The sequence below is a fragment of the Ischnura elegans genome, chromosome 1 (genome assembly GCF_921293095.1).
Source record: "Ischnura elegans chromosome 1, ioIscEleg1.1, whole genome shotgun sequence".
NCBI lineage: Eukaryota > Metazoa > Arthropoda > Insecta > Odonata > Coenagrionidae > Ischnura > Ischnura elegans.
This window is the reverse complement of record NC_060246.1, coordinates 114123270-114149660: the sequence shown is the minus strand read 5'-3', so window position 1 is coordinate 114149660 and position 26391 is coordinate 114123270. Positions and strand designations below refer to the sequence as shown.

Here is a 26391-nt window from a genome sequence, read left to right as displayed (position 1 = left end):
ATACAGCCACTGATGCGTGGTTTTTGAAACCAGGCCTTACATGGAGCATTAACAATATGAGTACAACCATGTTATTGCCGCTAAAAAGATCACGAACTGGTGAAGAAAGCTCTCATTGAGTCCGGGAAGCATTCTAAAATAACAGAATAGCTGCATAAATAATAATATATTGTTTATTTTAGGTACATGGCATGACATTTAAGTGAAAGTTTGGGTTATCTGTGTTTTCCGATCATTCCTGCCATCTCTCCCCATCATTAGCCGAGATAATCAGGAGTGTATTGCACTTAATTTTGCTAATTGCCATGGCATAAAATCATTGTGGGAAGGGTGGGATATCACCACCCACTGTTTCATTCTCTCCACTAATCTGTTGAGCAAGTTAGCGTTTAACAAAATGCGACTGCAGAAATTATTTTCTTCTTTAAAAGTATTATTTTAGTATTAATCACAGTGAGTACTACTTGGTAAAACACAGCCCATTGGCCGTCTGATTTGCGTTAGTTAATCAGACATACTTTATGATGTGGTCTATCAAGCAACATTTTCAAATGCATGTCTCTAAAGGATTATATTTATATTAGGATGATTTGGTTAACATTTGTCGCGACAAAGAATTACTCTCCTGCGCGTTCAGCCCTTGTGTGAGTTCCTTCAAACCACACTGCCAGTCAAATTGGTCAACTCCAATTAAGGTACCAAATTTGAAACTTAGGGCTTGCTTGAACTTTTGACTGGGGATAAATATTCGTGTCCCTGAAAGCTTGTAAATTGAGGACTTACTGTGTACCGTAACTGTTTGTAAGTAAATGTAGCATATTCATAATATTACTTAGTTACAATACCATTTAAATGTTTTGTTGAGCCATTGGAATTTAAAATTTGAAATTCAGATAGTGTCTGCATGAATGACAAAGCTGACTGGTAATCTGGGGGTTTTGTAGTACCGTAAATGATTTCAGTAAAATAGTATTTATTATGCATATGTACAATCTTCATCAGTTACAATCAGCAATCCTGGTATTTGTTAGAAGTCACTCCTCACTTAATTCTCCTGTCCACTTATATTTTTGGTTTTATATTGTAACGGTTCAAACCGCGAGAGCCGCCCGCTCGCCTCCCGTTCGATATCTCCCCGTACATGTGATTGTTAACTCTCCACTCCCCCAAAATAGAAAATTGCCCCTACGGAGACTTACCGTATCCGGGCTTAAAATCAAGTTCCCCAATTGTTCGTGCCTGCACGCACACTCACTTACAACAGGATCTAAGGAAATCGTGGCAATAGCAAAACAAATAACTTCAATGATATCCCTTTTACAATTGATTTTAATAATTGAACTACCATAGGTTCCAAAATTTACACTTACACTAAAGCATTCCCAACACACACAATAAATCCCCGTTCCAAAATCCATCGGCGTCACCTCCAACATGAAATATTCACCTTCGGCTTCTCCTTCCAAAATATGACAATAGCACTTTCTCAATGATTATCAAAAAATTGATGTTTCAAACAACAAAATGTACCCACGCTCTTTAGCGAATAAGCAACGTAAAAAATAGTGACATCAAACTTACAAAAAGAACTTTCCGTGCAAAGCAATTATAAATTGGGCGTTACTGTTCAAATGGCCACCCGTTTTGAACTCGGGCTCAATGATCCGCCAAGTGACACTAACATTCAGAAAGTATGCTCAAACTTCACCACGTGCCACACTTAAGTCTTGCAGGGCCGTGACTAAAACCAGCCAACAGTAAATTCACTAGGGCCTTATTGTGGGGAGCACACTTGGGACTTTCAAAGGGGGGAACCATCTGGACATCAAAGGATCTATTTGGGCTTTGGTAATTTCCAAGCTTACTTCCTTTATCCGATGTTCTCGCCACCCCTGAAGAGCTGTCCGCGTATCGGCCTCCACCACGTGCCGTAGCTTCTCTGCTGCTGCTTGCCACCGCACGCCACTATGACTTATCTTCGTGTCACACCGTGAGAGAGAGAGAGAGCTATCCTTCTCGTCCCTCTCTTTTATAAACTCTGCACTACCCACAATCACCTCTGGTGTACCTCAACGCCCTCTTTTTTCCCCGGCCGTAAGGCGGGTTTTCAAACGTATTCCGGGAGAGAACCACTGCGTCGCCTCTCCCGGAAATCCACTCTCACACCACTTCACATCCATAAAACAAAATATACTACAATGGAAAAACAAAATAAACCCTTTACATATATTCAGGATAGAACTCCGTGAAAAAAATGCTAAAAATGTGAGTGTGCGCGCAGACGTAACCCCCCCAGCCGCGATGTTTTAAATGATGCGTCGGGCCGGCTCCGGTCCGTACCGCTACAATATACACTAGAACCTTTAATTTAAGTTGAAGGGGCCTGAAATGTGCATTTTAGTGAATTAGAGGGGAGTTTACCTTTGTGTGAGGGAAGTTGCACGCATCAGTCCTCGACCTGGAGTATTATTCCTATCTAAAATATCCCTCTAATCTTTCTTTACGCTCAGTATTTGAGTAATTGCAGGCCAAAATTTCAACTTTTATAGTATCTATACTCTTCCTGCAATGATAGACAATTTGTAGGGCGTGGGAACTCTATACAGCCATGTCTCGTATAGCGCAAGGGATGCGTTCCTTGGAGTCTTTGCGCTATACGAATTTGCGTTATACGAGAGCGTTTTAACATAGGGAAGATAGGGATGCGTTCCTGGTAGCATAGGTCTTTGGTATTGAATTTCCTCTTAAACATCTATATTCCCTTAAAAAGCCTTAGAAAACATTATTTCTATAAATATTTATATTTTAAAACATCTTTAAAGATAGTATTCACGCATTCAAAGACTTTTATTCACGTTAAAAAAATTCTTACGTGCTTTCGAAATTTCATCCTGTCGTGCGGGTGGGCTAACATCTGCTATCTCAGGGGATCGTAATGCGTTGCCGGCAGTTGACGATTTTTCAAACTAGTCTAAAAACAACTGTTGTGTCACCCAGGCCCTTTTGTCGCTCATCGAAATGACAGGAAAATGCTACTTTAAATGTCATTTCATAGCTAGCAGAGTTTATGAATGATAAATCATTTTAATTTGAAGTCCTCCGAGTAATTAGCAGCTATGTGAAACAGTCTTTAAATGCCTTGAAACCTGACCCAGGTTTTCCTTCCCTGAAAATGAATGAACAAGAATGCATTCTTTTCCAAAAGAATATCGTCTCGTCAACACTAAATCTAGTTGAGGGGGAAAGGAGCCACTTTCAATAACAGCTTGGAGTTCATCAGAAAATGTTGTGGTGGCTGCGCTATCAACACTTGCAGATTCACCTGATATCGCCGCACTGAAAATACCTGCTTGCCGTTTAAATTCTGGAACCAACTGCTTTCACTAAATGTCTCGGAGCGATTACCACTCTCGTCTTTTTGTACTGATTCACCATGAACTTTCCGTATGTGTAGACCGCTTGGTTGAAGTTGGTGAGGCTGAGGTCACTGATATTTTAGCTTCGTCTTTATTCAGAATAAGGCATCGTGAGTTTAAACTTCCACGCAATATCGCTTTGACGCTCTCCATTTTCAAAGCAATTGACCTCTCTCAAGTCCTCTTCTAGGTTTATGGTTTTTCTTGATAAATTCTTGATTTTTCTACACGCATTCCTATTTTTTGCCATATTCTCTTGGTTTTTACTCTGTATGGCTCTATCTAAATCACCCTCTTCTGCTGAACTGTATTCCTGAGACGCAGAAGGCCTATGACTGCGGGGAGGTAACGAAGCCATTGTGTTTGAGACTCTATAGCGGACCCTTTTATGTGTTGATGCTATTCATGTGCAACTCGGCCACCGCTCCATTTCTCCCCCGTGAATACCGATGACCTTGAAGGCTTTAGCGTAGACCCTCTACCTGGAGGTCAATCGCCCGGTAACCTACGACGGCAAAAATACGTCTCAAACCGTATTGCTGAAAAAAAAAACTCGTTTCCACTAGCCCCACGCTTAATTAACGATCTAAATTATTTATTATCATTCTGTTAAGGAGACGAGATAAATCTTCGGTAGGCCGGCTATCTGGACCCAATGACGAGTAATACTTTTGGCAATTGCACAGCAATGAATTTCGATTAATATATAAACAAAAAAGAAGATTTGAGGCAAGAAATAATATTAATATGCGTAAATTGATAGAAATTACGTGTGTACTTAGCGCAAGTTCACGTTTTATCACGAGAGCGTTTAAAATTTTTGATTAGGCTACACTGCGTTGCAATGTTTCCCCGAGGAACGAATTTGCGCTATATCGAAATTGCACTAATCGAAATTGCGCTATACGAGACATGGGTGTATACCTATGGTTGAATTTTTAACAATTGATTTGAGCATGGAATTGAGTAGTGATAAATTAACTGCTGCATATCTATCATATTTATTACAGACGCTGAAAGTACTGGACGTCTCTTCTTTGAGTACTATAGAGTGCTTACAACAGTCCAATCATTGTCTATCAATCCTGTTTTCTGGTTTTATGAAAATGTTGCATCAATGCCATTGCCATTTCGGCATATTATTAGCAGGTGAGCTTAATGATAGGTCTATTTATCTTCAGTTTCCTCATACTAAGAGTCTTAAATTCAGTCTGTGTGCTTATTTCGAGAATGTTGTATTTTTTTATGAAATACTCAATTGTCTGTTAATAATGCGAATTGGGCAAATACTGTATTTTTATGAAATAATTTTAATCATCATAAGAGTGGAAACATAATTTTGCAATGCTTTCAACTTAATTTAAGTTTTCAAATTACAGTAAAATCTGAGAGAAATGTTGGCATTTGCCATTGTCAATAAGCTTACTTGGTGGAATGTTTGTAAGGAAAAACTTAACCTACCATCAGGCGCAGTGGATCTAACAGGCACAGCGTGATTGTTTTTGTCATTTCTTCATGCCACTTGGCAACATAGACCCTTGGTGCTTATAGTAGCTTTTTGTTTTGACATGCTCTATGCAACCTTATACTTTTCACATGCATGCCGACAGAGTAGCATAGGATTACTTACCATAGTTAAACAAAATAATGGCGCAATAAACAAAAGTAAAAGCATTATTATGTAAGCGCTAAGCTTAATAGGAAGGGCCAGGTTTGTAGAAGGCAGAGTGAGATGACAAGTCAGACGTCTGGTTCCACACATTTAACTCACAGTCCACAGGTACAATCTCCCCCTCCGACATACAGCGTAAGACTCCCCTTGCCTATATTCCCTCCAAGAGGCTGCCTCCCATGCCGTGTCCGTCTCGTGACCCTCTCGGCATCTTCCTATTGGTTGGAAAAGGCCGCATGGTTAAGCATTTCCTATGCCTTCCCACGCCAAGATACTGCAATGTGTTAACCGGCATAGAGTGCTAGAGAAACACACGGAGACCAATTCCCATGCGAGAGGTTGCAAGGTGTTAATCGGGGTTGGGTGTTAGAGGCATGCACGAGGACGGATCCCACGCGAGAGGTTGCAAGGTATTATGAGTTTCAGGTACTCAACCCATCACTTGAACGTGACTCTGTATCTAATTCTTCCGTTACCCCAAGAGGGAAACCGAGCTGACACAAGACGGCAAGCGACACCCTTACAATTAGCTAAATAAGTCAGCAAAATAAAAAAATTGATCTTATAGAATGCTATAAAACATTATGTTTAGTAATACTTAATAGCCTAAACAACGCATACATTACTAAATCGCATCTTGCTGGGTCGATCTGGGGCCATATGGCGGTGTGTAAAGGGGTATGTGAATAGCATATAAGGCATCATGTTAGTGTTATTTTACACTAATAATGGTGCTTTAAACTTTAAAAGTGTATCACTAAGCCATGCTAAGAGTTAATAATATTTTTTTCACATCTATGCCTGTCAGGCACATTGCACCTGAACTCAGCAATTCCATTATTGCACCTGACGGAAGGTGAATGATATTCCTCATGGTTTTATTCTCCTCTAACAGTTTCAATGCTATTGCATTATTTTCAGGATGCTAAAACACCAAGGCCACCAGTCTCACATATTTATGTTTCGAGACTGGTCTTTCCAAGGGGAGGGTATAACTTGATGGCTTACTTGTCAACATCTGATCATAATTTACAGAGGATTTATCCAAGCTTATTTTAGATATGTTTGTTTCAGAAAAGTTGAAAATAACATTTTTTTAGAGTGTAGTATTGTACAGTTGCAGAAAAAATTAATGCACAGCTCATTGGCATCTGAAACCAGCCAGTTCAGGAACTACTTGTCTTCTAACATTTTGCCATCAAAATGTTCTCATAAATCCGAGAACTTTAAAAGCTTTATGCCCCTTATACCGGGAAAATGCTCATATCCATCTTATTATGACAATGAGCAAAAGATCTAACTACGAATTCATCCTTATACTCTCCAAAGAATGCTTTGCCCACGACTCACCTAAAATGGAGTTTACTCTCGTCGGGACATCTGTGAACACAGCTGACACATTTAGCATTAAGACTACCTAAGGACACAATCGTTCCAGTGGCATAGTGGGTAAAGTATTATGCAACAAATCAGAGGTTCCATGGAGTCTCAGGGATGATTTGATGCTGCACGAACACAGTGGACATTTTTCTGATCTTAAAACTTTGCAAAACCTATCTTGAGGTCCACAGGATGTTGCATAGCTACTGAATTCTTACACACTTATTTATTTGTTGAAATTCAACTGCTGCGTACCTACATTGCATGACCATTTTGGCAGTTCACTGTGGGGTGAATTTTGACAAGCTTTTCCGCATCATCCAGCCCTACTTTAGGGCTCCTAACATTAGCTGCATGCGCAATGTGTCACGGGCTACTCTTCCTCTCTCATTCCAAGGGAAAATTCCTCTGGAGTTCTGCAGAGCTGGGTGAAGCCAGAAAATCGAGCCACCCAAATTCCATACTTTTCAATCGGGAAATTTTGGGTGTCAGTGTGTGTATTTCATCAGAAACATTGAGCAAATGATGGAGCTAACAGAATGTTAGGCTTGCCCTTCAATTCTCTGACAAAATGTGCACTACACATTCATTTTCAAAAAATATTTCATCAATATCATGAATCTAATGTTATTTCGAAGTCTTAGAAATATTTAACTGTTGGCATTTTCTGTTTATTTAGTTCCTACTTTTAGTTTGTAATGACTTATAACACTCAGCAAGGTTTAGGAATGGAATATAGCCTCTATTCCTGGTGTTCTCAAGTAGGATCACCACTGGATCCTTCATCCTGGGATGGTTATTCCATGCAGCAGGAAGATTCCGGGACTATTGGATAGCTAACACCTTTTGCTGACTGGATTTTCACTCAATTTTCCTATCATCCAATCTTTCAACACTAATGTAATTCTTCCCCTTTACATCCTTCATTACCTGCTTTACGTATCTCATCTTAGGCTTATGTTGGCCATGAATTTCAAAAATGATTTTCAAATTATTGTTCCAAAAATGTTTTAATCATTTAGGCCATGAGATTTTGTGACTTGGGTTCTTCCCTTTTTTTCCAGGTTCCTAAACTGTGAGCCATGTTTAATAGATGCCAAACATTTTTCTGCACAGCGACGTCCTAGATTCTATTGGGGAAACATTCCTGGATTATCATCGTTGGTGGAATTCATCCCAAATTCAATCCCAAATTTGTCATCTGCATTAATGACGAATTGCAAAAGAACTGCTGCAGTGGACAAGCTGAATACAGTTACTACTCAGTGCAATTCACTTAAAACAGGTGACTTGAAATTGTAATTTATGCCAACCTGGCTGTGGCAGGTGAAGGTTTTTCTTAAGACTTTTCATTTGAATGGCCTTAAGAATTTACATTGGTGAGGCTTTGTGAATTTGAATGTGCTGTTTTGGAGGTGAAAGTCATTTTACCCTTTATTATATGTATATTATTTAGTGCATTTCTAACATACTGTCTTTTTAAATTTTGTATCTAGGAAACCAGCATCCTGTGATTATGGATGGACAGTTGACTAATATTTGGGTGACGGAACTAGAGCAAGTATTTGGTTTTCCTTGCCACTTCACTGATGTTGGTAACTTATTGCCTCAACAAAGGCTTGGACTCCTTGGAAAGTCATGGAGTGTGCATGTTATAAGCAACATATTAAGCTCCCTGAAGCACTTTTTCCATACCAAGCCTGTTGTGAATGGTCGTCACTAGGTAAATATCGGCAAAATTTAAGTTGCATGTTTGGTATTTCATTCTTAACTCTTGGGCTGCGGGACTTCTAAATTTTAGCTGCCAGTCAGTGCAAAAGAGACCCTTGTGCAGGAGGCACCCCCTGCCATGAGGGATGCTCTGGTAGAGTTAAGCCCCTTAGCAATCCTTATGGTGAGAGAAAGTTCCTAGGTGCAAGATATCCAGGTAGCTATAAAAATTTTGGGTAATTGCCATAGTCAGCATGCAAAACGTATAAAAATGTTCCCACACTCTTAAGGGTTAAAATATAATATTTTTAATGTAATCAGTAGATGTGGTGCATGGCATGCTAAACCTTTTGTGTGGCTGGGTGTGTTCCATGTCTTCATATAGAAAATTCCATTAGTGTTTACCTAGACCCAAAAATGACAGTTCATCCAAACAATTTGGTGCACAGAAGGACAAGATAAGTCTAGATGAAATGAATTTTCCCCAGTCAGCAATTGTCTTGCATGTTGCAAGAAAGCACTAAAGTTGCCACCTTCATTTTGAGTTGGTGACATCATTGCAAGTTGTGGTTCATTTACTCGTTCTGGGAGAACCTGTCTTTGGAGGAATCGCCAAAAGAATATAAAGAACAATGAACTTTATGAGACCTGTACACAAAGCCAAGCAGAAACTGAGAAGTAGTGGCCCACTCTCGTATAGTTCTTGATGTCATCAACTTATCTGTGAAAGGGTTAAAGCAGGCGATTTCTATCAGCAACAGCTGAAGAAGGATGCAATAGGTCATGAAATATAAAAAATGTCTTGCTTTATTTTTCATACCCTGTCTCCATCAAGAGTAAAATAAAATTAGAGGAGCCAAATGTGCTCATTGGACGCCCAATTAAGGGATTTTCAAGGGTTTTGAATGCCTAATAAGACTTTAATAACATTTTATAATGCCTAATGAATGCCCAATATCCATGAATAAATTATCAGGGTTACCAACTTCCTCCCCAAATGTAATGATAAATAATGGAGTTTTTGCATGATTTAAACATTCAGCTCTTAGCACTTGTGAGCAGGAGTTGGGTGAATGCATGAACTTAGCAAAATCATTTTTTAAATCGACCATAATGAAAGACATTGTTATGTCTTCAATTATAATTGAAGAAATATTACAAATAATTTTCATAAATGTGAAATTGGACAAAATGGAACATCTTTTCTGTGGAAAAAACAAGTGCTCCCTGAAAACATTAGTTGTTGATGTTGATTTTGAAGGGCCGCGTGAAATACCTATGCTTGGAGCACAGTTAACACACTGCATAGCATCAAGATCAATAGTGAAACTCCCCCAACTTCAGATGACATCATCCATTGATTTGTTGTAACTTGTGAGTCAGTTCAAAATATGTTCTGTATTCTGCAATGTAGCCTAAATTGTTACTTTAATAGACAACTTATTCACATGATTCACTGAAACAGTTCTTATAACCTCTACAATAAACTGTTTAATGTGCCGGTAAAGCCGACGCCATGGAAAAACTGAGCGGCCGTGATTAATGCAAAATTGCAATTCAGTGGTGCATTGTGCAGGATAACAACACTTTTTCATGCCTTGTGTAGGTTTATCAACTTATAGAAAGAAACTCTCGGAACGCATCTGGGTCGTATGTCGAATAATGACTGTATATGTACATGATTCATGTTCTAAGACCACTTTCAGATGAAACGATATTTTCTTCCAGCATGAATTGGAAAGAGATACGTGCATTATTTTTTCTTTCTGATATTGGTTCCATACGTATTTTTATCTATAATATGTAAAAATCTGGGTAAAATTTGCATTTTTCAAACTTTCGGCATAAATGGGTTAAGGAGACGAAATAAAATACTTTGGTAGGTTGCCTATCCAGATGGATTGACGAGTAGGTGATGTTTTTTGGATTTTGACGAAAATGTTGCCTAAGAATAAGATTTGAGGCAAGCAATACTATTAATATGCATAATATAAGAGTAATTTCATGTGTACCTAGTGCAAGTTCATGTTTAATCAAGAGTGTGTCGAGGTTATTTGATCATTGGCAAAGCACCGTTGGGACGTTTCCCTCAGGAACTAATTTGCGCTATATCGAAATTGCGCTAAGTGAGGCATTGGTGTATATTACATTACATCATACTACCTGAGAAACTCTCAAGGTGTTTATGTGATGCTTGTAGTCCTAAATGTGTGTTGATATTCTGCTGTAATGCATGTGGAGGAATTTATTTTCATACATTGGGAATATCAGTTTGTGAAAAGTAAAATAATTATCTGATCTTTTTCTGAACTCCATAGGTAGACTTACACATCTGCTTGCCAGGAGACTAGAGTTTCCAAAGAGAAGGAGACCACTAACTACCTGGAAATACATAAAATTGTTTCTCCTCTCTTATTATATTCATGTTGAAAAATACCAGTATGAAGTGGATTTGATTGTGTTTAAATGTTATTAATTGTTGTTAGTAGATATTGGTGTGACAGAGTATATAATTGTAAGAGTACTTAAAGGTAACACTAATATATGGCCATATTTTTGTGTTGGAAGGGGAAATAATGGAGAAAGCGAAGGCAATAAGTAGGTTTAACCTGAGGAGAGAGCAAAGGGACTAGGAAGGAGAGTGGTGAATGTGAGGGAATGTGAGAAAGTGGGATGTGTATGTTCCAGGGTTAACAAACTTTTACAAATAAATAGGGTCGAACGGCAACCAAGCACCTGCAAGGTATGATTGCTGGTGATCATCTCTTGTCATCAAACCCAAAGTAATCCTGGACTAGAGGATTGAAGTGCATGTACTCAACTGGAAAATGTTATTTGAGATTTGGCTTGTGAACCGTTGCTGAAGGGTTCTACGCATGGAATTTTGTGAGGGGATCCCTATTGGGATAGAGGAGGAGAAGGAGAGTGTATTCTGGACTGTGGGGGGACAAATTATACTCGACAGATCTGAGGAGGGCATTTGAGGTGTACATATGGTTTTCTACTGGATAATAATTGATGTAACTTGTTGGATTTTTTCATGGTATTGCAAGTTGTCTATGGAATAAATTTTATTTTACAGAAAATTTTCATGTTTTTCTTTTAATTTTAATATTTTATTTAATTCTACTGGGAGGGAGACCGCTAACTTAACTAACTACGTGGAGATCCAGATTTGAATCGTGGAGAAAGCAATTGCTATTTTTCATAGCTAATATTCTTTTGTGGGTATCCTTAAAAGAATTTCCAGTTTTCATGAGAGTTGACTACTTTATTGTATTTTAGTAAAGAGTTGAGCAGGTTTGCAATGTCACAAGAGTGCTAAGTGTTGCTCAATGATCCAGCCAGTGGGCTTCGTGTCCATTCGTTAACACTTTCAATGCTGACCATGTAAAACTCAAAATCGACCCCCGGTGCGGCTGTCTTTTTTTAATACAAATCGCATGCATGGGTGCCAAAAGATCTGGGAAGAATAATGAAAAAATTTTCTTGGACCTAATTTGTTAGCTATGAATTTTTTTATTTATGACGTGATATCACGTCACCCGCACAGCGGGATAGAAACGTGATGCGGGTTGCATACTCTCGGCTTTTTCCCCGCGCCACCGTTTTCTTTCAATTTTTTTTTCTGTGCTATGTATCCAAAAAAATACGAGTAAAATGAGTTTTTAATGTTCTACTGGTATCGCAATTGGTATTTTGCCACTGCCATAGGGAAATTTTTGGCTTAGATGAATGTAATGCAAATTATAAGTACAAGGAGTCGCCGTGAACAGCTGTTTGATTGTGATGGTAATTCTGGGCAAGATATTTCGGCGTATTCCTTGTACTAGTAATCCTAAGTGTCGGGGTAGGGTTCTATAATATTCAATAATTTTTACATTTTCTTCTGAAGCCACTATTCTCGTCACAAATTCCTTTACTCGTTTCTTGTTTTCAGCTCCATTTCCTTTCTTCACATTTGACTAACTGTAAGCATCAGATATTTAACAGAAATGGTTTTCACATACCATTATGTAGTCCCTTCACTGCAGGTGCTTGAGATGGTTGGCACTCCGCTTTCGAGATTATTTTCGGACGGTGTATTAGGGTGTCTCTTGACGTGCACCACTCCTGCCGGCTGTTCTAAGGTTGGAGGGGGTACGAAGATGAAGTGAGGGATGATAGTAAGATTTAGTATCCCGCTTGTAAGAACTAGAAATAGCTTTTTCGTGAGTGCCATCGGTACATCAAAAAGATGAAGAAGGTACGAGGAAAGATTTTGCTGACACGTATCCTTTTTGGGTCGTTGGGGTGGAGATACCGGTGCCGAAATAATAATGGATGTGGAAACAGAAATAATCAACCCATAGCTTCCTCATTACTATCTTCTGAACTCAAGCAAATAACATATTTATGCAATATGATGTGACCGAGTTAAAAGTTAATACATAAAAACTGGAGCTAATAGTACCTATTTGCAAGCAAATATCTCACAAGTAATCTTCATTTAGGCCACGTATCGCGGTTCTAACTACGAGTATTCAGTAAAAATCTGAAAATGATGTAAATTTTTACAGCTATAATATTTTTTCATTTTGTGCATAATAATATCAATTCAAGTAAACCATTCAATAATACGTATTGCTAGGAATAGATTTTCGGCATCTATGCCCATTATTACGTACCCGATTACCGAAAGCAACGTTTTCTTTCCAATTACACGAGCGAGTAACTAATTCCATCGTGCTTAGAAATCTCTAGTTACTTCTTATTTATGAAGCAGCCCTAGTCTATTGAAAGAAGAAATCACATGACATGAAAAAAATATTATATTTACCCAAAACAAATTCAATACAATCGAAATGATGACCATTTTCAAATTATATATTATATACAACTACGTACAGTCAGGTATGTTTTACCAATGTAGGAAATACCTCTCACAAATTTTGTAACAATATATTTAATCTATAATGCTATTTGCAATATATGATACAAAAATATATAATACTATTTATGCCTTCTTATGAAAGAAAGAAAAAAACTCGGGACAGAGTAGAGGAGAATCCTTGCAGACAGTGTAGATATCTACGGTCTCCTTCCTACGACCGAGAGTTTCTTACACCACAATAGTGCAATACTTGCACCATCGATTCTTCTTTCTGCGACCTACCTCTTGGATGAGTTCAGGGAAGTGGGATTGAGATAATGATGGTAAAAGTGGCTTGGGATAAGGAATGTAGGATGGAAGAATAAAGGATCTAATGACAGAAAGACGGAATTTATAAAGGGAAATCTTTTCGGTGGGTTCATGATACATGAAAAAGCGTGCACAGTTTCGAGAAGGAATTATTTGGGAATCAATGGAGGAGTGAAATGAATTTATATTGACGGATATTTTTTAGAGGAAACACTCAGGCTTTGAATCATTTTGGCCGGTTTCGGTGAAAAATGAAGTGCTTGAAGAATGCTAAAGAATCAATCAAGACTCATGAAAGTAAAGCAGGTCAAACAAGATATCAATGCTCCATTAGTCGGATATATTGGTTATAGGAATACCTACCTTGTGAAATATTAGGCCTATGAAGGTAAAACTCTTCATAGGTCATTGTTTCCAATTCCTAACCTATTCTTTCGGAGATTACAAGAAAGTATGTCTGGGAAAAGGAGACGCAAAAACACTTGGGTCGTTGGAAGGGGGTGGAATGGTGAGAGCTGGGTTTTCTATGAAAGTGGTATTTTGAGGGGTCACTGAACTATGGGTCCACCGCAAAGGACGTGGTATTGTTAGAGGGTTCAGGGAAAGAATAGGACAAAGAGGATGGGCCAGGGATTGACATAAAGGGATCGGGAGTAGGAGGAGGCAACGGAGTACCTGACTGTGAGGGTTCAACCTCCTCCCCACCCTCCTCCTCTCTAAATTTCTAGCTCGGAGTCTTCAGAGAATTCCTGATGCCCATCTCTTCGAGGAGCTCCCGCTATTCCTTCTTCGTGTACATTCGCCTTGAGAAGGCAGAGAGCTAAAAAGGAAGAATGGAAAAAAATATCTATATTCTCGCTAAATATTATAAAAACGTAATAAACAATAAATAAACACACATAGTTAAGTTCCATATGGTGAATACATATTATTTGTAAAGTATAACTAAATAAAATTTGTCATACTCACGCATTAATAGAAAGAAATAAAAATAATAGCCTAAAATACAGGGGGAAAATGAATGGAAATTGGCTAACCTTAAGATAAAAGAAAAAATTTCTCCTGATCCTCCCAGGAAAGGTTGCTTGAAACGGCGTTCACAAATACGCTGCTAGATCCCTGCTGAGCAACTTAGAGTCAAAAAAAGTCATAATAGAACTGAACCAAGCTCTTACAGAGGGCTGGAACCCTCGGGGTACGCATGACGTGATATCACGTCATCAGCACCAGGGGATAGCGCACCATGACGTGATATCACGTCATGCCGCACTCAAGGTGTTAATGGGGTAAAAGTGAATCAAGGTGGAAAAGATCACTCTCCATGGAATGTTAATTGGTATTCCTATGGATTCTTTGGCAGTAAATATAAAAGTTCATTTTTGTGACACCAAGAGATGTAGCACAGAGTAGATGGCATTTTGTTTCTTTGTTTGTGTCCTTCCACAAATCAATATGTAACACTTTAGTTCGCTAGGCTTTGCATATTGTTCAGGAGATCACTTCTTTTTAAAATTATTGCCTTGTGCATCACATAAAAACAAGGTTGCAACCAAAGGGTGCTGAAAATAATATCACCCCTTACATTAACATGGTCAAGTATGAAAAACTTAAGCATCTAGAGAAAGTGCACTTACAAAATATGCCCCATTAATTTTAAGTGAGCAACTGCAATCAAGCCGGGCTTATCTTATTTGTTAAAGCAGTAATTATTTTGTTTTTTTTTTAAACAATTATTATTGAAGCATTGTACCGATTAAGCTAGGTTCTCATGGAGTACTAAGAAGCCTCCCCTTCATTGAGTCATCTCTTCAATTTACAATAAGGCCTACTCCCTTTCATTCTACCTACAAATCCTTTATCTTCCTTCCTCTTCCCCATTTACCTTGCATTCTACCCTCTAACGCGTGTTTTCAACATTCCCTCCCTACAAAGACTGGCACAATTCATACCGTCTATCTCCTGCGTATCTCATCTAAAAGCTGCCTCTCCTCAACCACTATGTCCAGCACTTCGTCATTCCTCCTCCTCTCCATCTACTAAACCTTCTCCATTCTTCTCCACATCCACATCTTGAATTCATCCAGTCTTCTCTGTTCCTTCCTAAGTGTCCAGGTTTCCACAAAGTAAAGCGCTACCCTTCAGATCAGGATCTTCAGTAACCTATTCTTTAAACTCTTTCATAATGATCCTCTGATAAGCTCCTCCCTGTATATGAACACCTCCTTTTCTAAAGAAACTCTCATCCTGATGTCCTAACTGCTTTATCCGTTTTCCTCTACTGTGCTGCCCAAATATGTAATTGAATTTCTCTGCCTGCCCAAGTTTTTCTCCACCAACTTTTACCTCAAGCCTCACTTTCCTTGCTCAAATGCTTGGCAAAATGACATAACCTTGGTCTTCTTGCGATTAATTCTCATTCCATGCCCCTCGAAATGTTTGTCTAACGCATCCACTAGAGCCTGCAGCCCCCTCACTGACTGTCTAATCCTTGCCTGATCCTATGTGAACCTCACTGATTTTAACATCTTTCCTCCCACTTTTACTCCAGCTTCCAGTTCATCCCATGCATCTCTTACCATCTCCTTAGTGTACATGTCAAAAAGCTACAGAGATAGGGGACAGCCTTTCCTCACTCCTCGGCCAACAGTTGTCCACTCAGGTTCTCCGTCCCCTACCCTATCATTTGTGCATTCTGAACCATATATACAGGTTATGAATGAGAACGTATTATGTATTAGGCTGTGCAAGTGCAAAGTCGGTGCTGGTAACTACATATATCTCTAACCCTGATACCGATGGTACAATGGGCTTAAGGATTTCAACTCCCTTATATGATACCAGAAGCAAGTACCTATACATATTTATTCCATGAAAGGCTGTAGCCAGGGAGGTGGGTGGGGCACCGCCCAAGCTGTGCTACTTGAACTGCAAGCATTTTACTGTGACTACAAACCCCCAGCAATGCATATGTATAATAGTTGAGCGAAAAATCCACTGAGAAAAAATCATTTGCCTGGAATGTGAACCCAATTCCCTCGATCGATCGAAGTACAGCGGATTGCTTTAGCCAGTTAAGCTACCGAGGTGTCATTCTCTCCCGTGGAAGGTTGTGGAATATACTGGACGAAGTGGATGCTGTATATATATGGACTGCTGAGCAAAAAGCAAAATAAAAAAAGTATGTTTAATAGAATTGCGCGACCTTATAACCTTTCTGCTCCCTTACCAATATAATCATGGCTACGACCCTGGTACCTTAGGCCTATTGCCAGATTTCTGCGGAAAAGAAATAAAATTCCGCTGATTTTGATAATTTTGCCAAGGAAGCTACGAAGTCGATCAGGAACATTAAAATGTTCGTTTTGATTCATTATTACTTAATTTTTTATTAGAACTTCTTCACGTTGTAGATGTTTCTTATCTTAATCTTTAACGGATAGTTGCCTATGTAAGTAAAATACAAGTATTTCTGTATTTCGTGCAATAAATGAATGAACATAGATGCACAGCTTGATCAATGCAATATTTTTCTCGCTTGGCCCATTTAAGTTTTGCGCCTGCTAGAGTCACGTGATCAAGTCCACACACTCCATATTCTCCTAATTCTACCAATAAATTAGATTTGGCATGAAATTAACAGTCTCTATGAAAAGAATATTAATTTTTGAAAATATAAGTCATTGAAAATTGTTCATTGACAAAATCATGACAAATGTAAGTGTCACATGATCATTAGCCAATAAGATCAAAGGGTAACATGGTGGGCATGTCGGCATGGTCGGTCAGCGGCGTGAACATCAGTGAACATAATTGGTGATGTGTGGTGATGGTTCAACAGGTGCAGCGGTTTAGCAGCGAATGTATTTTTGTCCAGTACGAACGGTAATTTAAGGGTGACCAGGGACAATATATGCTTGTGTAATACATCTTGACGCCTCCTATGGTAACAAATTGTTGGCAAAGAGAAGCGAGAGTGGTGAGTGGTGGCTAGTGGTAAATAAATGATTGGATAAAGGGTCGGGTTATATCGAATGCTTAATTATCCACCCTCAAGAGCTATATTTTATGATTGGTCTTTTGTTATTTAATTTATACCACAGGCCTCAAATTTTGTTTGCAAACTCCTTATAGCGTGCTTTGTTTTAATTTTCAGGGTAATTCGATATGCAGCCGTCGTGGGTGCCAAAACACATCAAGTATATGCAGTGCAAGGCTGGCTGTCCGAAATCTGACGTGCATAAGTTGTTCCGGTTCCCTAAAAAGGATTCTAGGTAACAGATTTACTTGCATGATTAGTGAATTGTGGGAAAATAGCTGTAAGGCCTGGTTTCACCATGCATGAACACGTACCACGTGTGTTCTTGCACGAATGCGAAAATTTACCTTCAACGATTTCCCAACTCCACGATAGCATGAGGACGTATAATGGATCAAATTATTACCCGATTTCGTTCCTGTCACGTCTTCGGAAAGTGTTTGCAATTTTATGCCAAACATAATAATGCAAGTATTTTCTAAATCGTATGCAAAGTAAGCCCGATATCACATGTCTAAAGTTGGGACTACTAGAAAAATAGTTGACGTGGAATGCCTATCATTAGAGGTGGGAATTTCGGTTCATTTTGTAGATTCGGTTCATGGGATTTGATTCTTGGCAATGATTCGGTTCTTTAAATCGTTCATAATGAACCGTGTGAGTCTCGAATCCATGATTCTCGAATCCTTGTAAATCTGTCGATTACTGCATTTCAAATCTTATGAGTGAATACTGTACTAAATCTGGGTGTCACAAAAAAATATTTTTCGTCATCACAAGATTTCATTCTCCTCAAAACTCCTTCCCCGAATTTCATATAATTACATTGTGATTATTCAATCGATTGGCTGTTATGAATTCTGCTTGATGAACATTTTCGCCGAGTATAAAAAGAAAGCAAGTCTAATCTGCAAGGACTGGTCATGTTATTTATCCTTCTTAAATAATAGTTGGCACTGCATTATACACGACATATTTCTGCTCAATATGATTAATTAATTTTATTTTTCCAAATTTCAAATTTGTAAATAAGGACATTTAAACTTATTAAATGTCCTTATTTACAAAAATGAAAAAAAATTACCGAGCAATTAAAAGGATTTTTTTCTTTTTTATCTCTCAACATAACTCCACAAATAATTTTAGGTTTTATAGCGAGTAGTCCACTATATAAAGACTATTTGATTCCTTTTTCATTTAATGCCATTACTGCATAGATGCATGAAGCAACGTTAACAGCTAGCACGCATCACCTGCATTCGAGTTTTCTGTTAACCGAGAATTAAAACTGGAATTTTTCTGGGAAATTACCGCCGCTCGAGCAATTTTGACCAAACGCTGAAGTCCTTACAGATCGCACTTTCTGAAAAGACGATCCTTATTGACTTCTGCATACATATATAAGCCATTGCGATTACATAGTAGGATTATTTTGGTAAGAGTATTGAGGTATTAAGTACTTAACTCTCTAGTAGGTGATGAATAAGTGCCATTTATTGAGAAATATATAATAAATCAAATACGTTTATAGTTATTAGACAGGAATTCATGATCTTGAGTTTTTCCAGATGATGGATTCCAAAAGGAGAAGAAGCGAAGTATGGCATTACTTCCAAAACATATCTGCAGAGTCAGCTGAATGCTTGTTTTGTAAGCACCAGTACTCATTTAAGTCTGAATGCACCTCAAATTTATTCCGCCATATAAAATTGAAGCACCCATCTATCAGTCTTGATGGCAATGCCTCAAAAAGGACCTGCCATAGCTCCAATGAGAGTGGGGAGCAGGTATAACAAGTACCATCTACTTCAGCCTCTGCGAGCTCCCTACCACAGCATCCTGATGCAAGCATTGATATTCCTCAAGGAAATTCCTCTGGCTCCTCATTGCAAACAACAATGAAGCAGTATATTCACCGTCCATTAGCCTTGAAGACCAGCCAAAGTATTGATGAAGGGTTGGTGAAGTTAATTGTGTCCCAATATCTGCCATTTAGTTTAGTTGAGCAGCCAGCATTTAAGTCATTCCTCCATCTGTTGAACCCCAATTACCATCCACCATCCAGGAAAACTTTGGCCAATAATTATTTAGAGCTTCTGTACTCAAAAACAGCAATGGAACTTAAGGAAAAAATTAAAAAAGTAGCTTTCTGTTCAATTACAGCAGATGGGTGGACTTCGGCTACAAATGATAGCTATTTGGCTGTAACAGCCCATTTTATTTGCAATGGGCAATTGCAATCGGCCCTGCTGGATTGCATCTATTTCACGGATAGGCATACAGCCACTAATATTGCAGATGAGATTCATCGCATTATTAGAAGCTGGGACTTGAACGGTAAAGTGGTGGCACTTATACCTGACAGTGCAGGAAACATGTTGGCTGCAGCTAAAATTCTAGGTTGGACACACATCCCATGTTTCGCTCACACCCTAAATTTTATAGTGCAAAATGCATTAGTAGAGGTCAAGGACCTCCAAAATAGGGTTAAGAAAGTGGTGGAATTTTTTAAGAGGGGTCCTGCTGCCCATCACAAACTTGTGCAAATGCTGTCTCCCCAAGGGAGCTACCCCACTTTGAAGCAGGAGGTGCCAACTAGGTGGAATTCCATGTACATCATGTTTCAATCCATTTTAAGAAACAAAGAGCCTCTATTATCCACCCTAGTTCTACTTATAACAGAGGCAACATTAACACAAAAAGATTTTGAAATCACTGAAAAGTTATGTCATATTTTATTGCCATGCTACGAGGTTACTCTAGAAGTTAGCTCAGAAACACATGTGACAGCATCAAAATTAATACCCCTCACTCAAGGCATGAAGAGGTACTTAGAGACCCTGAATTTTGATGATCAGGAAGAGGAAGTGTCAAAATTTTTGGCAAAAATTAAGAGTGAGATGGAGAGGAGGTTCTCGCATATTGAGGACATACCTCTGTTAGCTGAGGCATCCATGGTAGACCCTCGTTTCAAAAATAAGGGCTTCGATAGTCATAAAGCTATCGAAAAAGCTAAAAATAATTTGGTTAGAAAAGCAACAGCTGTTTCTCTTGTCGATGAAGCCCCAGGTCCTAGCCAGGAAATTAGAATGGAGTTGGAAACATCTGGGTGTGTGTGGAAGCACTTAGATTCTCTTGTGCAACACAAAATCTGTGATAGGTCCCCAACTGCTGCTGCTATAACTGAAGTGGATAAATATTTGAAGGAACCACATCTTCTATGGCATGAAGATCCTCTTCAGTGGTGGTGCAAAAATCAAGGAACATTCCCAAGACTTTTCCTGGTGATGCAGAAAAGACTGTGCATAGTTGGTTCCTCTGTGCCATGCGAAAGAGTTTTCTCCAAGGCAGGAAACATCTTATCTGAAAGGAGGAGGAGCCTGAAACCTAACAAACTTTCAAAAATTTTATTCCTAAATTATAATCTCGATTAACCCTTTCCAGCCCAAGTTTTTTTAATCTATCAAAAAATTTTTTTTTCATATTTTTCGTTCACTTATACTCAAAGAATGATTTTATTTTAATTTGCACTATTTATCATTATTATTAATAAAAATAAACACACGTTGCCTTTTGGCAACATTGGGCAATTGTGGTTATGTTTGCCTCCATGTTCCATAAGTAGCCATATGGAAACATACTGCGATAATGGAATGGAATATAATATATTCTTACTGTTTATTGTAGTTTCTTACTTATTGCTGTTGTTTGTGAATTTACATTGGTTTAATTATGTATCCCCACCATACTTATCGAATTATTCTAATATTAATTAGAGTATAAGAAAATTACCTTCTATTTTCTCTATGCTAATTGAGATGGCATTTAGAATCACATATAACTTAATTGAATCCATTTCCACATAAACAATACTTTGAATTTTACATGGCTACGCTACTGATTGTGTATATTATTGCTTTCCTTAGGGGACTTTTAAAGATTAGTTGTGCAGCGAAGGAGTGCCAAGGAAACACCAATAGATTCGGCGGATTTGAATCTTTGCCACAATTAATTCATTTTGAACGCTTTGGATTCAGTGGATTTGAATCTTCCTCACAATTCATTCATTTTGAACGATTTGGATTCAGTGGATTTGATTCTTCCTCACAATTCATTCATTTTGAACACTTTGGATTCAGTGGATTTGAATCTTCCTCACAATTCATTCATTTTGAACGATTTGGATTCAGTGGATTTGAATCTTCTATCAAATCGTTCATTTTGAACGATTCGAGAGGAAAACGTGGATTCGATTCATTCGGTTCATGCCATTGAATCGTTCATTTTGAACGATTCATTCATGAACGACACAGCTCTACCTATCATTGCCATATATGACCTTCGTGATAAGGATTATATGCTTAAAATTTCGTTAACCTCGCTCAAATGGAATCGCGTTGAGAAGGATTTGAGATTTTTCCCCTTTACAATTCATTGATATTAAATATCAATGAAAAAAAATGAAATCAAAGGTTGGCAATGAAGACTATAAGATGTCAAGAATCTATGCATATTTTTAGAGGAAGCTCGCCTTCGGCGCGGCTTTTGCTGCATGTTACCCAACCCATTCCCAGGTCCGTCGACCGTACACTTCCCACATGGCACAAAATATCTTCTTAATGTCTACAAGGTATCTAGAACGTCTTCAGCTGATGCATGTAAAATATCTTATAGCATCTTAAAGATACTTAGTAGAAATCTGAATGTCTGCTTTTCTGAAGCCTTTCTTTTTTAGCCTAAAAAAGTATCATTTTGGTACTCAGGACACTGATCTGATTATATTAGAAGAAAAGAAATTGCAAAAAGAAGCATGTTTGGAAACTGCATAATTACTGAATAGTTTAAGCCAACCCAGACAGCACTGCACCCTCCCAAATCTAATTCGTACTTAGATAGCAGGGTTCTCACCCAACAGTGAAAACCTTAAAACAGCGAATTTCGTGTACCGTGAAAAAACCTGGAAAAAGTTTAATTAAGTTTTAAGAAAAACCTGTAATTTCGTCATAAAACCTTAAAAATCTCTATTACTTGATTGTAAAACTATGATTGACGGATGAAAGAAAATCGATATGTTGATCATGTTTCAAATTCAGTCACTCGCAGACACTGTCTACGCATTTATTTGCACGCCTTTATTGGAAGCGCAGTAATTGGTCTGTCTGCCATGACGACACATCGATCTGAAGCCTGTGATTCGAAGGCCGGTAACTAGTGATGGGTCGATTCCAAAATTTTATCGATTCCGATTCTACCGATACCGATTCCATCGATTCTGATGCCATAGGTTCCAAGAAAAATATCACTTCCAGTTAACAAGAAAACTACTTTTTTAAATATTACTCTGTCAAAGAGTCAGTTCACAAAAGAATCTTTCATATCATTATTATGCAAGTAAAATATAATAGCTAAATTTCAAAACAGAACATACCTGAAAAGTGGTGTTACATGATAGGTATTACTTTAGAATATTGGCACTCGTACTATGTCGACAATATGTATATATATCCAAACTACAAGGGAGAGCCCTGAGTACAGGAATTTTCATAGCTGTAATAAAGATTACATACTACGTATATGAATCATGTAATATTTGGCCCTTTCAAATTCTCAAGCAGAAAATCCAATTATTCTACATGCTCAGCCAGCAGGTTTTGACGTCTCCATGTTACAGTATTACTGCCTGCAGAAAATTGCCTTTTGCTACACGTTTGTTATTGGGCAAGTACTTTCCCACCAAAATTGCAAGATTTCGGAGACTTCGGAATTTTTATTAAAAATTATATCAACGATTTGTTGGATCTTGAATCTTAATGGAATAGGGTGGTTTCCTATTATTTTTTTATTGCCTAAATCGAAAGATTATTACTCCTGGAGTACGTATTTCACGCTTTTAGATTTTTAAATGACGATATCTATTTTTCCCGATTAAATGAAAAGTGAAAAATTTCAAGCGCGCGAAAACGCGACGCTTAAGTATGAATGTCGGGAAGCCTCTCCGCGTGACGTATTTCTGGTTCCCGTTGCCGCCCTGCGAGGTGACCTTGAGGCGAGGCTTAGCGCTGATACGACGCAGGCTGCTAGCGGCTAGCCTAGTACCCTGCTGGCTGGTAGCGCTTGGCTAAAATAAGGATTATTAATAATTTATCAAACGAGGAAAACTTTCCGACCTTAGCGAGTTTTAATAAGTGATTGTTAAGACATGTTTCCCTGAGCTCTGCGCCTCATGCATGCAATGGTAACCTCAGACGACGTATAACTCCTATCTTCTCGTATAGAAACTAGGTCCCTGTGACGTCACGTGGAGTGGCATCGCATGGGCGCCAATCTGGCCCTTTTCAAATGAGGATAAAAATGGACCATTGCCATTCGTCTAACCCGGTATTTCTAAAACAAAATAATTTGTATATTATGAATACACTAATGGTGGGTAACGAATCGCAATCAATGCCTTTCGTTTTCTTTGATGAAGGAAGAAACCACCCTATTCAAGTGGATGAAGCGAACAACTATAGAAATAAACTTTAGTTTTGTAGAGCCAAAAAAAATGCTATACTTCTCACGTCATTCAATCAACCTTTAAATCTCTTGCTTTTTAAAGTTCAAGAAAGAAACTAAACGCTACAAATGAATATTACATCGGACGGACGCAGTAATAGAAAAGGCTAAAAGAGCCTTGTGGTGTGAAAACTCCCCCTACCGCGCGACTCACCTCGGCGAGGGAGGAAAGGGAAAAAGGGTATCGCTTGTTGCCTTTCACGGAAACTGTTCATTTTTCTCTCTCTTAAGCATACTGACTTAATCTCTTCACTTTACTTCAATACCCGAGGCATATTTCTTACGCGCGGGATGGTTCCGGAAAATATCCAATCCTTAGTATTTTCACTCGAGTAATGCGCGCTAAATGGTCTAGTCGATCTATACATAATCCTTTTTAACATCCTATTTAGTGTTTTAAGTCAATGAAGACGATTATCCATGCTTTAAATGACGATTTTCAGGACTAATATTTTAAAAAACTTGAAAAATCGGCCTCAGTTACCGAGCCTCAGAGGTCCGCAGCGTGTAGGTCAGCCTTGACGCGCGATTGAAAAATCGCTCTTATATCCTTCGTCGCTAACTTTCTTTTCAAGATTTCTACTTAGTACTCTTTATAAATCTCTACTTTATATTGCGGTTCAAATTTTCCGAGTTAAATTTTTCGTAAACGAAAGATAATGTCTACTTAATGTCAAATTTCACGTGAAAAACTGGTCGGCTATTTTGCGTTGTAAAACCATACAGATGAGAGCCAAAATCTTCAAAAGTCATTGAAAGTATAGGCAAAGCACCAGATCAAAGGAATATTGCGTTTTTTATTCCACAAAACTCATACCAAAGCAAAACCACTTGGATAAATTCAAAGATTTTTTGAGGGAAAACGATATCTTGTGTGGCATTGAAAAATTGGTCGTGTTTGGGCCTCTGTATCTCACTGAAGGTTCGCATTTATGTAAAATGGCATATAAATCAATATTTGGTAATGATTTATGAGTATTTACGCTGAGTTTCAAGTCTCTATGCCCAAAAAGGTCATTTTGGACTTTATTCCAGCTTTTTCCGATTTCGGACCAGTGTGCGCGGGGTAGGAAGACGATCGGCTGGCGTAAAGGTATTCGGCGCCCATGTCGACAACAACAATAGTGTATTCGGCAAGCTGAAACTACCAGGCCAAGGCATTAGAATGACTTATCGGCTTTAAAACCTGCACTATTACATGAGTTTCATGATAGCGCTTCCTGTCGGCAGATTGCTGGACCTACTAGCCTCGAAAGCTCTGTAACCTTAACTACTCGACTCGACATCCGTAATGCTACTCGAAACGCTCGAGTTGAGTACCAACTACTCGATGGACTTGAATTTTCGAGTACAGTGAGTCCTCGTTCTACGTCACCCCGTTTAACGTCATTTCGCGATAACGTCACGAAAATTTTACGACCGTGATTCGTTTATCGTCCCTTCGCTTCGCGATAACGTCACGTATTTTAAATTTCGCGCGAGAAAAAAGGCGAAGAGGCAGGCGTTACAGGTTGTTTGTTTCGTGGGCGGTAATACGGTCAGTGTATTCAAAGTGTAAAACGGTGTGTATATTGTTAATCGCGATTACGGTTTTGGCAAATTTTAGCATCAGAGACATTTCTACGAAAATGTCCAAGAGAACAATGTTCACAATAATTTTGGTTCCTGTTACTGCGACGATGTTTCAGCGATGATGACGCCCACCCGCCTAAATTCGCAATTAAAACCATCTCTTCGATTTCATAATCCCAGTTTGCCCGCCCTCGCTCATTTCCGCCATTTTTATTTCGCTCCTGACCGGTCCGAAAAGAAATTCTCGTAGCGAGGGTACCCCTATGAAAAAATTGTATAAACCTGTTTCAAAATTTTATACAATCTTATACATTGCCTTGGCAATTGTATAAATTGTATAAAATTTTGAAACAGGTTTATACAATTTTTTCATAGGGGTAGGGCCTATGGACCGGAGAACCGGATCCCCGGTCTGTAGCGTCTGGTAGCATTCATTGGACTGCACTATAGCAAAGCCGAAAAGCAAATGCGGGAAGATACAAAAATGGAGAAGGATTTACGTCACTGCTGCTATTGTCGTCGATGAAGACAGGAACTCGTATTTATGCCATAGTTTGGCATTCCCATCGTAAAAAATGTCCCAGATATGATACGCTAAAATTTTTTCGCATAGGAATTGTGAGGTCTAGGAACCGATATTCAATTTTTACATTGTTTTTATGGGATATTATGCTTCGATTAACGTCATTTCGTTTATCGTCACATTTTTCAGGAACGGTAGGTGACGTTAAACGAGGACTCATTGTACTCGCACATCCCAAGAAGATATGTGTTTTGTTATTACGATTACGTGGCGCGAAAATTCAAATGACTATTGGAAATGCGGTCGTATATTTTTTTGTTTGAAGTACTGCTGGAATCGGAATCG

At 38.5% G+C, this 26391-nt stretch overlaps 3 protein-coding genes across 5 annotated transcripts in view; all 3 read left to right on the top strand.

The window, feature by feature from the left end:
• The window catches only part of LOC124168377 (DNA (cytosine-5)-methyltransferase 3B-like), a 30479-nt gene extending 19222 nt beyond the window's left edge, over positions 1–11257 (top strand). The window contains exons 10-13 of the mRNA XM_046546594.1: positions 4427–4565; positions 7533–7753; positions 7965–8191; positions 10497–11257. Coding sequence (XP_046402550.1) covers positions 4427–4565; positions 7533–7753; positions 7965–8191 — 587 coding nt within the window. The 3' untranslated portion in view covers positions 10497–11257. The remainder of the gene's footprint in view (positions 1–4426; positions 4566–7532; positions 7754–7964; positions 8192–10496) is intronic.
• A 5706-nt stretch (positions 11258–16963) lies between these two features.
• The window catches only part of LOC124168363, a 62686-nt gene continuing 53258 nt past the window's right edge, over positions 16964–26391 (top strand). Inside the window, exons 1-2 of one of the 3 annotated variants that reach the window (XM_046546579.1) lie at positions 16964–17242; positions 17514–17631. The gene's annotated coding sequence lies outside the window, so the exon portion shown is untranslated. Of the gene's footprint in view, positions 17337–17513; positions 17632–26391 lie in introns of all 3 variants that reach the window. The other 2 variants (XM_046546573.1, XR_006866922.1) reach the window with 2 other exon arrangements.
• Positions 18882–21010, top strand: LOC124168357 (E3 SUMO-protein ligase ZBED1-like). Its single transcript, XM_046546559.1, has one exon. It carries the CDS (start codon positions 19295–19297, stop codon positions 20828–20830), a length of 1536 nt encoding a protein of 511 aa, XP_046402515.1. The 5' UTR covers positions 18882–19294; the 3' UTR covers positions 20831–21010.